The following is a 14,775-nucleotide window of genomic DNA, read 5'->3' as shown; positions in this document are numbered from 1 at the left end:
GAAGAAACTTTAGCACCAGATCTACTATATCTGAATAATATCTTATGTATCATGTGACACCAAAGACTGGAATATTGATGCTGAAAACAGGAATATATATATATATATATATATATTTTTTTTTTCCTTTACTGCATTTGTTTGATTAAATAAATGCAGCTTTGCTGAGCATATAAAACGTGTAAAATATTTAAACATCTTAACGACCCCAAACTTTAGTGTATATATCAGACAATAATAGATATTTGTGCAAGCTTATTTCTTTTGTTCTACATCTAAATTACCTTTGCCATCATCCAACACTCACTTAATGTTAAAAACACTAATAACACTGTTTAATGTATTTTTCAAATCTTAAAATTAATATCTGTTTTCAAACTGTGCATTCTGCAATTGTTCACTTGTGGCATTTAAAATGACTCATTTGGGGTTTTATTTTTCATTTATTTAGGCAAAATAGAAGAAAGAGAGAGAGGGCACGCAAACACAAAACGGTCCGCAGACATTATCAGAGGATGATTTATGACTTCTTGATGTGCCACTCACAAATGCCCCTAAATCTATGTATCTAGGTTTATACAGCAAAGTTAAATAAAATGTTTGGACCAGTAAACTGAGATTTTAAAAAAATTTAGCTTACTTTTTTTTTTATATGTGTGCATTCTTTTATCAGACTTTTATTTTATTTTTTCATTTTTAAGTTTATAGTTCAACAAATGACTTTTAAAATCACAATTTTAAATGCATTACTAAATTATTATTATTATTATTTTTTTTAAGATTAACTTTAAGTGAGTATAGTTAATCTGACAAAATGTAAAAATAGGGAAAAAATTGCTTTCACAATGAAATATCTCATTTCACATGATGCGAAAATAAAATATCTCTATATCCGGCCGATAACTGGTAGAGCAGTTCAGTACTCTATGAATCGGTGGCTCACCACACATTTGCTCTCTAGTCGAGCTGGATTTGTTGACAGATCTCAAACTCTTCTGTTGTACATATGGCAGTTCCGTCATTAGCGCATGGCTTTCCAAATCCTTTAACACCACTCCGGTTGAAACCCCAGAGTTTAATTAATGTTGAACAACAACTGGGCACACAGCATAAAAATAGTTAAGCACTAATGTGTGTGTGTGTGTGTGTTTGTACATCCTATTTTTGCACAAATGTCATGTATCTCTCCGTAAACTCGGAAGTGAGAGACTAAAGGATCTAAAGGATCTCAAATGATTTAAAACAACTGCTATGATGTTCTGCATGCTATTAATTGCATTCTTGAAAAAGTGAGTGCATGTGTCTGAGGAATAAGAGGGAGGGGGCCACAAAGCTATCTAGATTTATAGCTGTGTGTTTGTGTGTGTGTGTGTGTGTGTGTGTGTGTAAGGGAGAGCATATAACGAGAGGAAACTTTAGCAGTAGTCTGATGTCATGGATCATATTTTGAAGGCTCAGTGCTTGGACTGGTTGATAAAAAACAGATTCAATCTTACTTAAAGCGCTCGCACTGCCAAAGTATCTACTGAGACCCTATTTTTTAAATGAAACCTTAAATGGTTTAGGAAAGTACCAACAAACATTTTTCACAGTAATGTGGAAGTACAGCACAGGTCTGAACTGAACTGAAGACAGATCATTTAGGTAATTATGGGAAGCAGGAAGTGTTTGTGTGGACATGTTTTTATTATTTTTTTCCTATTATTATTTTTCTTCCTTAATGTGAATAGCTATAACATTTTATCCTTTCGGTAAAAAAACTCATCAAACGATGCATGAAGGGTCTGTGGCTAATTGCATGTAGTGTAATTTTGGGATGGATGGGATGTATCATTGCCTTGCAACAGAGAGTTGAGAGTTTCTCCTTATCCATAATATCTGACAATATAGACAAATGTGGGTTATCTTTTCTACAAATACTTTAAGCAAATGATTTAGTTTGCCCAGAGTGCTCCAGAAGAAGAACGTCCAAGAAAGGCACTCCACATTTGTGTAGATTTAAGGAAAAGAGAGATGTTTCCAAAATATTTGGAATAGCAAATAGTGGAAAAAATGACGGATGAAGTCAACCACACAAATGACTTCATTTACTCGTCCCTGATGTTGTTCCAAACCTATGAGTTCTGTTAAACATAAAAGCAGATATTTTTAAGAAGGTGTGAAGCCAAACATTTGATGGTCCCCACTGACTTCCATTGAAGGAAAAAAAAAATACTGTGGAAGTCAATGGGTACCAGAAACTGTTTGAAATTCATACAAGTTTGGAACAAATTGAGGGTGAGTAAATGATGGCAGAATTTGAATTCCATTTTTCTGTAAACTGTAATTTTCAGCTTTACATTACATTTTATTTGTAACTAAATAGGAATGCCTTTTAACATATTGAGAGACAAAATGAAACATTTAGCAGAAATTTAGCTTTTACTGTAACTCAAGCTGTTTGAGGTTTTCTTAATATAATAAATTACATATGGCATATTGTAAAAATTAACTTGTAGAATTTGTGGAGCCCCACTAGTACTGAGTTAAAAAGGGTTAACTGATAAATTGTTTAAAAGACTGTAATCAGAGTTTACAGTGAGTTATTTTACTACTTCATTGCAACAGCTTCCTACACAATCTGGATTCTGCTAATTGTTCCTCGCTGTTATATTTTGTATTATTGTATAATCGCTTTTGTCTTTTATATGAAACATACTAAAAGGATATAACTGACTGGAAATTAGTTTTCAGAAAGAAAAAAATATATACAGTATATTTATTACATAAGTATGTAATTTAGTTTCAAGTATATTTATTTAAACTTTGTTTTAATGATGCTTAGAGAATTTACTATATCTAACAATTTTTTACAACAAAAAGTTTCTAACAAACTATATCTGTATATTACTTAATCGGATATTTTTACGCTTTGTTGTGCAACAACAGAACAGAAAGGAGATTCCTTATATACAGTGTCTTTACTGAATAGAAAAAAATGTGGTTAGCTTGCTCTGCATCTCACTGAATTTTAATTATAAATCAACTAATTTGTTTTGCAGCTGGAATGATTAATAGTGTTTATTTGCAAGTCACAAAAAATGATTACATAACTAGACACAGAATACCGAGGAAGTGTGGGAAGAAGCTCTATTGTTTAAAATGGACAATTTGGAAATATGTTTTGTTTGTATTTCAGGCTATTTCGTGTTATCTAGCAGTGTGAGTCACAGTGGAAAACTGGAAACGCAACAAAGAAGTGTGTGTATATGTTTGTGTGTGTGGGTAGGAGGGTGGATTTTATGTATGCTTTGCAGATGTGATAGAGAATGAAGATGTACCTGTCCATATTTCTGTTTGTGTGTACCTCTTAAAGCAGTGAGCAGAGGTCAGCATCCAGCAGCTGCTGATCAAAGTGGCTCCACAAACCAATCGTCCATCGGCCTGAGACCCTCGCAAGCGCACAGCTGCCTGCCACGGCCAGCCCCCACTACACACACACAAACACAATCATTCTCTCATTCCAACCACATATACAATTATTCTCAAGCATCGTTTGTTATGTCAAAGATGTTTGTATACATTTTGTCCCTCTCTGCTTACCGTAGCGAGTTCTCCCCACCTATTATTCTCTTCTGACGGGTTTGAGAGGGTCTTAGACCACACATGGAGCCCACTGCCTCTGCAACATAATACAAACACAGATTTCTATAAACCATGCGTGTCACGAAATCTGTTAGGAACACCTGCCTTGGTCTTATTTCACAGACAATCAAAAGAAATGAATAAATATATATATTTGATGAAGCCTAGAAATCTCCTTCTTATTACAGTAATGTATTTATATTAGGGCTGTCATGTTAGATTCAATTATTTGTAATCTAATTAATTACATGATTTGGCATCTAACATCATCTGTAAAGCATGCATACTCTCACATTTGAGAGTTTGAGAGTGTGTGTATGCTTAAATTCATGCAAACGTCTTGGAAATGTGCTTTTCCAGGTTTTAAGCACACACTTTTAGGAGTTAACTGGAAATCTAAGCAATGCCAGCTTTTCTCAAGTAAAGGATTTGAATGTTGATTGGTGCACTTTTATATGCTAATGACATTAATTCGGATTCATTTATGAGGCAGAGATCTGGGAACAATTTCAAGATCTTTCACGATTTATAGATTTCACATCTGGAAGACAGGTGTACACATGTTTTTTGCCATATGTTCATTACTCTGAATCACACATACACACATTTGAGAAAAGATGCTTTTAGATCAAATGTAGGATGGTTTCTACACAACACTGTATAAATGAGGCCCTAAGAATGTATATTTTACAGACCATCAATTACAGTTAAGTCAGTGAATTAGATAATGTTCATTTAATCCTCCTAACATGAAAATTCCATATGAACTTCTTTTCTTTCAGACAGGATGTTTACGCTGCTCTTTTTCAGACACTTAGAGCAAATCCTACTTTTTCTGATGCTATTAAACCACCCCAGTTTTTTAATTATATTCAGGGAAAATTTTGGTTAAATATCCATTTAAACCTTGCCAGTTTCACATCATTTGTATGCTGGATGAAGAAGAATGTCCCACCTTTGACCTCGGGAGAATCCTTCTGTAATCCATAGTTACAAATAACACCGGCATCTTCACTATGGCGACAGTTGTGTGTCCCAAATGGTTGTTTGATACAGTCAATCAGCGAAAGCTCCTCTCCTGTGCACTTTATGTTTTCTGTGTGAATAGGGCCTTCACCTTCTCCAAAATATGCCATTACACGAGCTTTAGCCAGCCCACTGTACAAGAATGACAGTAAAAGATACATTTCATTACATTTTTGTACTTTTCAAAATTGCTAACATTTTTCCTTTCTTTTTTCAGTAACTGATGTAATGCTAAAATATAGTTGAAATATTAGTTGAAAACCGTAACTTAAAATACTTCAATTAAAATTCGACACTAAAATAAAACAACTATGGTGCAGTATGTGCATTGACAGCTAGTGGTTGTAATTGGTACTGCAGTACAAAAACACTGGAGAGTTGTTTCTCCTCCCAAATCCTCCTCAGGGTTGCCAGATTGAGGAGATGAAAGAGGAACAAGTTAAATAGTCAACGGAAAGCAAAAGTTTACTCTTGTCAACTTCCATACAGGTGTGTTGAGGCATGTCATCCGAACCGGCCCTCCAGGACCAAGTTTGATGACTCCTGACTTAATCTGTAAATTGATTAGATTATTTTTTTGAAATAGTTTGTTAGATGGTTTCGATGGCTGCTGTTTTCCTCCAAATGGCAACCCATGCTGTTTAAATACTGAAGACAATTAAGTCTAAACTTTGAAAACTAACTAACTTTTTTCAGGCCAATATCAAAGTTTGTCATCAAACCTTACTCATTTAGTTAGTTTACTGCTTTATTTTATCAGGTAATCTGATTAAGATTTCTGAATGGCATGACATGACTCAACATAAGAAGTCTGCTCAGATGACCCTGAAATGTTGAAGTCACCTGTAACCCAGCTGTCTGCACACCACCTCTGCATCCCGATCCGTCCATCCGTCATCACAAACCGTTCCCCACTGGCCACCCACCAGGATCTCGACACGCCCCTCTCTCTCATTCTCTCCGCCCACCAGTCTCACAGGTACACCTGACAGACAGGTAAAACTAAATATATGAATGCATTTAGCTTTGATTAACAGGTGGCAGTGCAGCGGTTAAACATCTGAATGGATCTGATTAGCTGTAGGTTTAAAATAGCAGCTGACTGCTTATATAATATATATATATATATATATATATATATATATATATATATATATATATATATATATATATATATATATATATATATATATATATATATGCATGATATGCTATGTATAATCTATCAAAGAGGCATAGTTCACCCAAATGTTAAACTTCTGTTGTTTATATCACCCTCATGTCAATTGAAATCTGAATGCATTCAGAAAAGAAGATATTTTGAAGAATGTTGGTAACCATACAGTTGACGGTTACCATTGTGTTTTTCACGTAAAATGGGAGTCAATGGCAACCGGCAATTGTTTGGTCACCAACATTCTTCAAAATATCTTCTTTTGTGTTAAACAGATGAAAGAAACTAGTACAGGGTTGGAAAAGCTTTAGGATTAGTAAATTATGACAGAACTTTCATTTTTGGGTGAACTATCCCTTTAAGGAATGCAGATGAGAGACATAAAATTGCCAAAAATGGAATTAGCAACCATTTCAGAAAATATTTACTGAAGATTCAAATTATTTGGAATAACAAGGATGTCAGTAGATTTTGAAACAGGTGCCAGTCATCCAAAACTGATGAACTGTGCCAAATATCTCTAGTTTAAACCCAAGAAGTCAAGTTCAGAGACATAAAAAAAAGACATGGCCCTGGAGGGACAGTTGTAGGTTTCCACTCATGGAACACCTGTCTCCACTTACACATAACACTGATGCAGACACACACATAAACACAATCAATCATCAGCTACAGAACCGTCAGCAACATCAGCGACACTCTCTGTGCAAAATAAAAGACTTACTAACCACACATTCATACACATCTGCAGCCACAGTTAATATGAATTTAACAGCAAAATCTGTTTATGAAACTGATAGCTCTGACTCTAAATTCCAATCGGACACGTAATTTATGCATCAAAATAATTCAATCTTACATACATGAACGTGGCAAGTTGCTTTGTTCCGTGAGTAGCATGCACAGCCTACAGGCTTGTATTATTTTCCATTTCCATTTTGATTATTATTACTATCGCCTGAGTTTACCGTAACTTAGTGCAAAGCTTCTCATGGCTTATCGCTCTGCTACATATTCTATATGTTAACAAAACATAGAGCTTTATGACCATCTGCAATACTAATCATTCCTAAAGCTTGAAGTTCATTTCTCACTTGTCAGCAGTAATTCTATAACTTTTTTATTAAATAACATTTATTTCATAATGCCTTTGGCACCAGCGGCACACACATGAACTCACATATGACATCCATACATGCTGAAATGTTTTTTTCAGATGGTCTCAAGTTGTCATCAGCTCTGTCTATGAGACGGCATGAAAACACTGTGAAAATCACACTCAGGAAGATTTTATTTATTTGGACATGTTTCTGCTGAGTGCATGTCGAGAGTGAGAACCTGAGTGTTTGTATATATACACTGGCCATCCATCTTTCATTCTCACACACTACTACCATTCAATGGTTTGGAGTCGGTAAGAAGTCTCTTGCTAACCAAGCCTGCATTAATTGGATCAAAATACAGTAAAAAATAATATTATAAATTAAACTGAGTGTTAAATGTTAAACGAAGCTAAGAATATGCTGAGATGTCTGTTTTCCGATCATGTGGAAATCTGAGTTTTGTGGTCAAAGACCTTTATGGATTCCATGTGGCTCACAGGCAAAAAGGAACTGAATTTTTAGCTCATTCAATGAAAAGCAAACATTATTTAAGCTCTGAGAGTTTCCCATAGATCCACACTCACCACATTTTCATAAAGCCATCAACTTGACAGGGGAAGCCACAGTATGTGTGTGTGTGTGTGTGTGTGTGTGTGTGTGTGTGTGTGTATGCATGTAAGATGACTTCAAGACACAAATCAGGAGGAAACACTTAGTAATAAAAAAAGAAATACAAAACAAATTGTCCCCAAAAGGTAGCTAAATATGAAGAAAAATATGGGTACATCCTCAATAGAAAAAATATAAGTGTACGTCTAGTCTGTCTAGTTTGTTTATTAATTAAAACAAACATGACAGAGTGTTTCACATACACCCATTTCGATGTATTCCCTTTAGATTTGTGTGTGTGTGTGTGTGTGTGTGTGTGTGTGTGTGTGTGTCCATATTAAAGAATACTGAAATGTGTTTGATGAGAATACTAAAAACCAGTCTTCTCTTCTTTATATTATACACAGACAAACTCTCATCTGAATCCCTGTGAGTAAGATGAATTAAACAGGGAGATCTGCTCTATAAGGGAGTCTCTTGAACACATCGGCTGCTCTGTCCAAAGTCAATAAAGTTAAATCAGCCAGAGAGTGCAGGAAAAGGACCACAGCAAGGCATTTACACATGAATAATAGTATGTAGTGTGTGTATGTGTGTAACTGACACACTCCTTACCGGTTCCCAGTTCCAGTGCTGTCACTCATTCTCTTACTCACACTCTGTCTGTTCCTGCTGCTCATAAAGATCTATTACACACACACACACACACACACACACACACACACACACTCACACACACACACATTCTCTTTCTCTATCTGCTGCATTTTACAGAAGGGTTCTAGGATAGAGGAGAAAAGTGAAAAAAAACTCACAAAAAGAGAAAAGCAGCAAAATAATGTGAAAGAACTTCTTCAGTAACAAGTCGTACATCCGATATTTAATTTGCAGTGATGCACATGAATGGTTAACTGCAAAATAAGAATCTGGATATTTATTGTAGATTAAGGCAGGAAAAATGTATATATAAAGACACACATACAGCATATATTTTGAAAATATTCACGTGTATATACAGTATTTATATTCATATAAATTAAATCATATGTAAATATTTTTAATATATAAAGTCACATATTTTTCTTAAATATATACATGCATGTGGGTGTATTTATGTTTACCTAATAAATATACACAGTACACACACACACATATAATATAGACATTTCAAATATGGCCACCGAGGGAAATGACTTGCCTTGCCTTAAAGGGACTTTGGTATGAGGCAGTGTTAAAGTGTGTGTGTGTGTGTGTGTGTGTGTGTGTGCGTGTGTGCACTTACTTATATCACTTTTGGGTACATTCACCAGAATACACACCAGTAAACTGAGGACCACCCAAAAATTGAGGACATTTTGTATGTCCTCATTTGTTTGACTATACAGTGGCATTCAGCATGCTCTAAAATGGTTTCCAGGCTTAAAATCTCACTTGTCCCAAAAAATCACTTTTAAGTGATTTGTGTACCTGAAGTGTGTATGCCCCCCCACTAAAGTGTGTATAACACAGCGCCCTCTAGGAGTACTGCACTTCCGGAAAAGATACACACTTTGGGGATTCTGGCCAATCAGAGCGCAGGAAGCCGCTATGGGAGCGGGACTTGGTGATCTGACCAATCAGAGGCCAATACGTCATCAATAAAGATGGCGGAGGCAAAAAAACATGTTGATTGTGAATGAATTGACAGATAATCCACATTAAATTACAGATAAATTCCCAATAATTAGTATTAAATAAGATTAGACCAATATGCATTGAGCAGCAGGAGCTCTCGCGATTCATATTAGCATGTTTTACTTTTAATCCTCGCGTTTTTCTCTCGCATCAGAGTCTGCTCTGTGTGTGTGTAAAGATCGCGCTGCCCCGCGTCACCATGACTACAGCACTTACATCGGATATTAATGCTGTAGGAACGAGTTTGACGCGGGAAGGGACAGACACATTACATCATGTGAATTTGAAAAGTAACATATTTCCTTCCAAAAGCGGAGGGGCAACTGTTTAAATCTGTTATTATGGGTGTGGTGATATTCATCTGAGTTTGTTCAATAAAAATATACAAGCAATTAAAATATGTGAAAACAGGCAGATTCGCTTGCTTTTATAAGTGATGTTATTTGTTTTAAGTGTTTTCTCCAACTTTGCGTCCTGCCATTTCCCTGACAGCGCAGCCAGGCCCCTCCCCCACCCAGAGCACGCGCGTCTGTAACCAGAGCAACACATTCACTTACAGCAAACAAGCAAACATTCTCTTTATGTTATATAATATTATATTATTTTATATTACATTATATATTATATTAATTATATTACATTACATTATATTCCTTCATTTATTATATAATTATATTATATGACATTACATTGCATTATATTACTTTATATTATATTATATTTTTATATAGAGGAAAGAAGGTACAGCAAACATTTATATTCTATTAATTATATTTGAAGTTTTTCTTAGTCGCTTTGGGGCATTTCTCAGATCACGACTAAAATTCTTATTCAACCTCCACGTTATCTACTTACTTGTGCACCTCATAAAAGCAATTGCTCATCATTTGAACAAATTACAAATGCAACTGATTATGTACACGTTTTATCTGTTTCTTACATTATCAATCGCTTATGCCATGTTGATCAAAATGTATGGTTCTCTGCTGAATACTCCCAAGTCTTACTCCCCAAAACATCTAGGTATTAATTCATTAAGTCATTAAATGCAGAATAGTAGTTGTCAAGCAAATTTTCTATACACTTCTATTAGACATTTTTGTCCTGAATTGTTGAATTGCAGAGGTGAATTCTGATTTTCACTAATGAAGGGGAATGTAAAGCATTCGATCATCCAATAATCCACCAGTTCCTTAAAATAGCTCAGAGTGCATCTCATTAAGCTTCCTCTGAGAAGCATACAGACAGAGCACAACACAACACAGTGTTACACACTCTGGTAATTTAAGAACAACAAGGTACAAACAGGGTGAACAGCATGGAAGAAGTAAGTATGTGTGGTGGAAGAATACAGAGGTAAAACAGAGGAAGAGGTAGAAGAGGACAAGATTCTGAAGAAATAAGGGCCACTATCATGTTCTCAATATCATGACTTTATGGCCGAAGCGGGTCAAAAGGTGAGCTGAATGTTGGGAGAACAACCGTGTGTGTCCTTAGTCATTAAAACATTTGAACAGGTGTGCTTCTTCTTCTTTTATTGGCGGTTGGCATACCAATTTGGTGCATTACCGCCACCAACTGTTTGGGGTGTGGAGCTTCAATGCGGATTTCTACTAATATGTATTGAAAAAAAATATATAATAATAATAATAATGATATATATATATATATATATATATATATATATATATATATATATATATATATATATATATATATATATATATATATATATATCATTATTATTATTATATATTTTTTTTCAATACATATTAGTAGAAATCCGCATTGAAGCTCCACACCCCAATATATATATATATATTCTTGGTTATTCTTAAATTCGATTAAATAAGTCTGTTTCTTTAAGGTATCTCATGCTGGCCATGCTGATGATTTTGATGCAGAAAAGGAAAGTAAACCCTCTACTGATAAATGTGTGTAACCTAATTCTTTAACTTGTTCTAACAGTATGATTCGTTCTGTTCTGTATGCTTCACATTCTATTAATATATGCTCTACCGTTTTCTCTCCTGTCACAATTAATGCATAGTCCTTGAACAGGTGTGCAATCACACAGTGTTCACTATACTGTAGTCGTGCAATACAGCATATTTACATTATATATTACAGCAGTCTACTTGCATTTTACATTGGCAACTCCGGTCCTGGAGGGCCACTGTCCTGCAGAGTTTAGCTCCAGCCCAGATAAAAACTCACCTGCCTGTATATATCTAGTAATCCTGAAAACATTGATTGCCTTGTTCATGTGTGTTTAATTAGGGATGGAGCTCAACTCTGCAGGACAATGGCCCTCCAGGACCGAAGTTGCCTATCCCAGAGGCATAATGTAAAAAACACTTATACAAAGTATACAGGTGCTGGTCATATGATTAGAATATCATCAAAAAGTTTATTTATTTCACTAATTCCATTCAAAAAGTGAAACTTCTATATTATATTCATTAATTACACACAGACTGATATATTTCAAATGTTTATTTCTTTTAATTTTGATGATTATAACTGACAACTAAGGAAAATCCCAAATTAGAATTTTGTGAAAAGGTTCAATATTGAAGACACCTGGTGCCACACTCTAATCAGTTAATTAACTCAAAACACCTGCAAAGGCCTTTAAATGGTCTCTCGGTAGTTCTGTAGGCTACACAATCATGGGGAAGACTGCTGACTTGACAGCTGTCCAAAAGATGACCACACCTTGCACAAGGAGGGCAAGACACAAAAGGTCATTGCTAAATAGGCTGGCTGTTCACAGAGCTCTGTGTCCCGGCACATTAATAGAGAGGCGAAGGGAAGGAAAAGATGTGGTAGAAAAAAAGTGTACAAGCAATAGAGCTGGTAAGTCCCGCCCCTTCCGTAAAACCCAGCTGGACCTTAAAGTTGAAAAACCGTCAATGCAAGTGAATGGGAGAAAATAATTATTTTCTGGTCCCGTTTGAATTGTGCCATGAATGTGAACAGTGACAGTATATGGTATGATTTATCGGCTAGCAGTTGTGGAAAAGACATAACGAGAAAGACTACATGTCGCCTATGTGACGTCACCCCATAAAGTTGACTTACCTGTGGTTTTCGCCAACCTCAAAGATTTTGTCCTCTCCCTGAAAGAAGGTGGTGAAGTGCACCAAAGACACAGCCATGTTTAGCGGGATCCGTGAGCTAGAGCCATGTGCTAGTGTTGTTGACGTTTCAAACATGTCGAAAGCAGCAAAGAGTTGTAGTCCACAAAGTGCTGTCACAAAAAGTCTACCCCTATCAAACTTCTACCTGCTAAATTGTAACATTCTTCACACGAAAGATTATATAAAAAATTCACAGACAACATATGTTCACATTCATGTCACAATTCAAACGGGACCAGAAAATAATTATTTTCTCCCATTAATGAAATTAATCCCATTTGCATTGACAGTTTTTCAACTTTGAGGTCCAGTGGGGTTTTACGGAGGGGGCAGGACTTACCAGCTCTATAGGGATAACCACATCTTGGAGAGGATAGTGAAACAAAACCCATTCAAAACTGTGGGGGAGATTCACAAAGAGTGGACTGCAGCTGGAGTCAGTGCTTCAAGAACCACCACGCACAGACATATGCAAGACATGGGTTTCAGCTGTCGCATTCCTGGTGTCAAGCCACTCTTGAACAAGACACAGCGTCAGAAGCGTCTCACCTGGGCTAAAGACAAAAAGGACTGGACTGCTGCTGAGTGGTCCAAAGTTATGTTCTCTAATGAAAGTAACTTTTGCATTTCCTTTGGAAACCAAGGTCCCAGAGTCTGGAGGAAGAATGGAGAGGCACACAATCCACGTTGCTTGAGGTCCAGTGTAAAGTCTCCACAGTCAGTGATGGTTTGTGGGGCCATGTCATCTGCTGGTGTTGGTCCATTGTGTTTTCTGAGGTCCAAGGTCAACACAGCCTTATACCAGGAAGTTTTAGAGCACTTCATGCTTCCTGCTGCTGATCAACTTTATGGAGATGCAGATTTCATTTTCCAACAGGATGTGGCACCAGCACACACTGCCAAAGCAGTACCTGATTTAAGGGCCATTGTATCCCTGTTCTTAATTGGCCAGCAAACTTGTCTTCTATGGGGTATTGTGAACAGGGAGATGTGATATGCCAGACCCAAGAATGCAGAAGAGCTGAAGGCCACTATCAGAGACACCTGGGCTCTCATAACACCTGAGCAGTGCCACAGACTGATCCACTCCATGCCACGCCGCATTGCTGCAGTAATTCAGACAAAAGAGACACAACTAAGTATTGAGTGCTGTACATGCTCATACTTTTCATGCTCATACCTTTCAGTTGGCCAGCATTTCTAAAAATCCTTTCTTTGTATTGGTCTTAAGTAATATTCAAATTTTCTGAGATACTGAATTTGGGATTTTACGTAGTTGTCAGTTATAATCATCAAAATTAAAAGAAACATATTTGAAATATATCAGTCTGTGTGTAATGAATGAATATAATATACAAGTTTCACTTTTTGAATGATAGTTCACTGTTATATTGACAAAATGACAAAGCATTTTGACTATCATGTTTGTAAACAATGACACAAGGACTTGTCATTCTGATGGCACTGATGTTCATTGATATTGTATTAAGGATATTGAGCAAGTTACAGGCTTTGTTTTTGTCTGGGTTTGTACCAATTGTTTTGAAAAATGCACTCACTGGTTTGCAAATCTTAAGAATTATTCAAGAAATGATATATATATATATAGAGAGAGAGAGAGAGAGAGCAGTTATAGTCATACAAAAGAACAAAAAGTGTTTAAAAGAATCATGAATTAAGCTGGCACGTTTAAATGTTTGTTAACATATTTATTTGTTCTTACTTTGATTTTATAGCCCTAGCCCTAGCCCTAGCTGAGATCTGCTTCTGCTGCTCATACTGTGATCAGCCGCCCTTCCCCACAGCACTCTCTGATCGCGCGCGCCCTTCCCCACAGCACTCTCTGATCGCGCGCGCGCCCTTCCCCCACAGCACTGTCTCTGACTGACTCGCTGCAGATGAGATGCTTGCATATCAGCCCTGCTGTGGGTTTGCAGACTTCAATTGACTGTTTTGATTAATAAATGCTATTACAGTTTTTTTTCAATCGCTTACAAGCGCTTACCCATACTTTAGATACTTTTTCTAAACTCTTAACACAGACTCACACCTACAAAACACAATTGGCCAAGTGGATAATTTTCTTCTCAAAAACACATTTTGTTAAATATATACTAAATCTTCATTTCAAAATAGAACACATCTTTCTGTCAACACACCAACTTTACCAAAACACTGGAAATCTGACTCAAAATTAAATTATTCTGTCAAAGAATAACACTTGTTTTCACCTCAAAAGGTACATGCAGTCAAAGTACACCAGGTTTCAAAATACTGGCTATTGTTGACATTACAAAACTGCATAGACTTTTCAGTCTCAGTTTTACAGGTATTTGCATGCAAAACATGCAATTCACTGTTTTACACTAAATTTCTTGGTTAGGAACTGTATGTCCAAATGTACAGTAATGTTTACATTCAA

The 14,775-nt window shown here is 36.1% G+C and overlaps 1 protein-coding gene across 1 annotated transcript in view; it reads right to left on the bottom strand.

Annotated features, from left to right (window-relative positions):
- Window positions 1–14,775, bottom strand: part of LOC113077426 (neurotrypsin-like) — a 52,586-nt gene that overhangs the window by 7,251 nt on the left and 30,560 nt on the right. Inside the window, exons 8-11 of the mRNA XM_026249840.1 lie at window positions 5,494–5,635; window positions 4,580–4,782; window positions 3,583–3,661; window positions 3,347–3,469 (exon numbers count right to left, since the gene is read on the bottom strand). Of these exons, the coding sequence (XP_026105625.1) occupies window positions 3,347–3,469; window positions 3,583–3,661; window positions 4,580–4,782; window positions 5,494–5,635 (547 nt within the window). The remainder of the gene's footprint in view (window positions 1–3,346; window positions 3,470–3,582; window positions 3,662–4,579; window positions 4,783–5,493; window positions 5,636–14,775) is intronic.

This window comes from Carassius auratus, unplaced genomic scaffold (assembly GCF_003368295.1).
Source record: "Carassius auratus strain Wakin unplaced genomic scaffold, ASM336829v1 scaf_tig00022598, whole genome shotgun sequence".
In the NCBI taxonomy this organism is placed as follows: Eukaryota; Metazoa; Chordata; class Actinopteri; order Cypriniformes; family Cyprinidae; genus Carassius; species Carassius auratus.
Note: the sequence above shows the minus strand (reverse complement) of the source record. Positions and strands in the feature narration are given on the sequence as shown.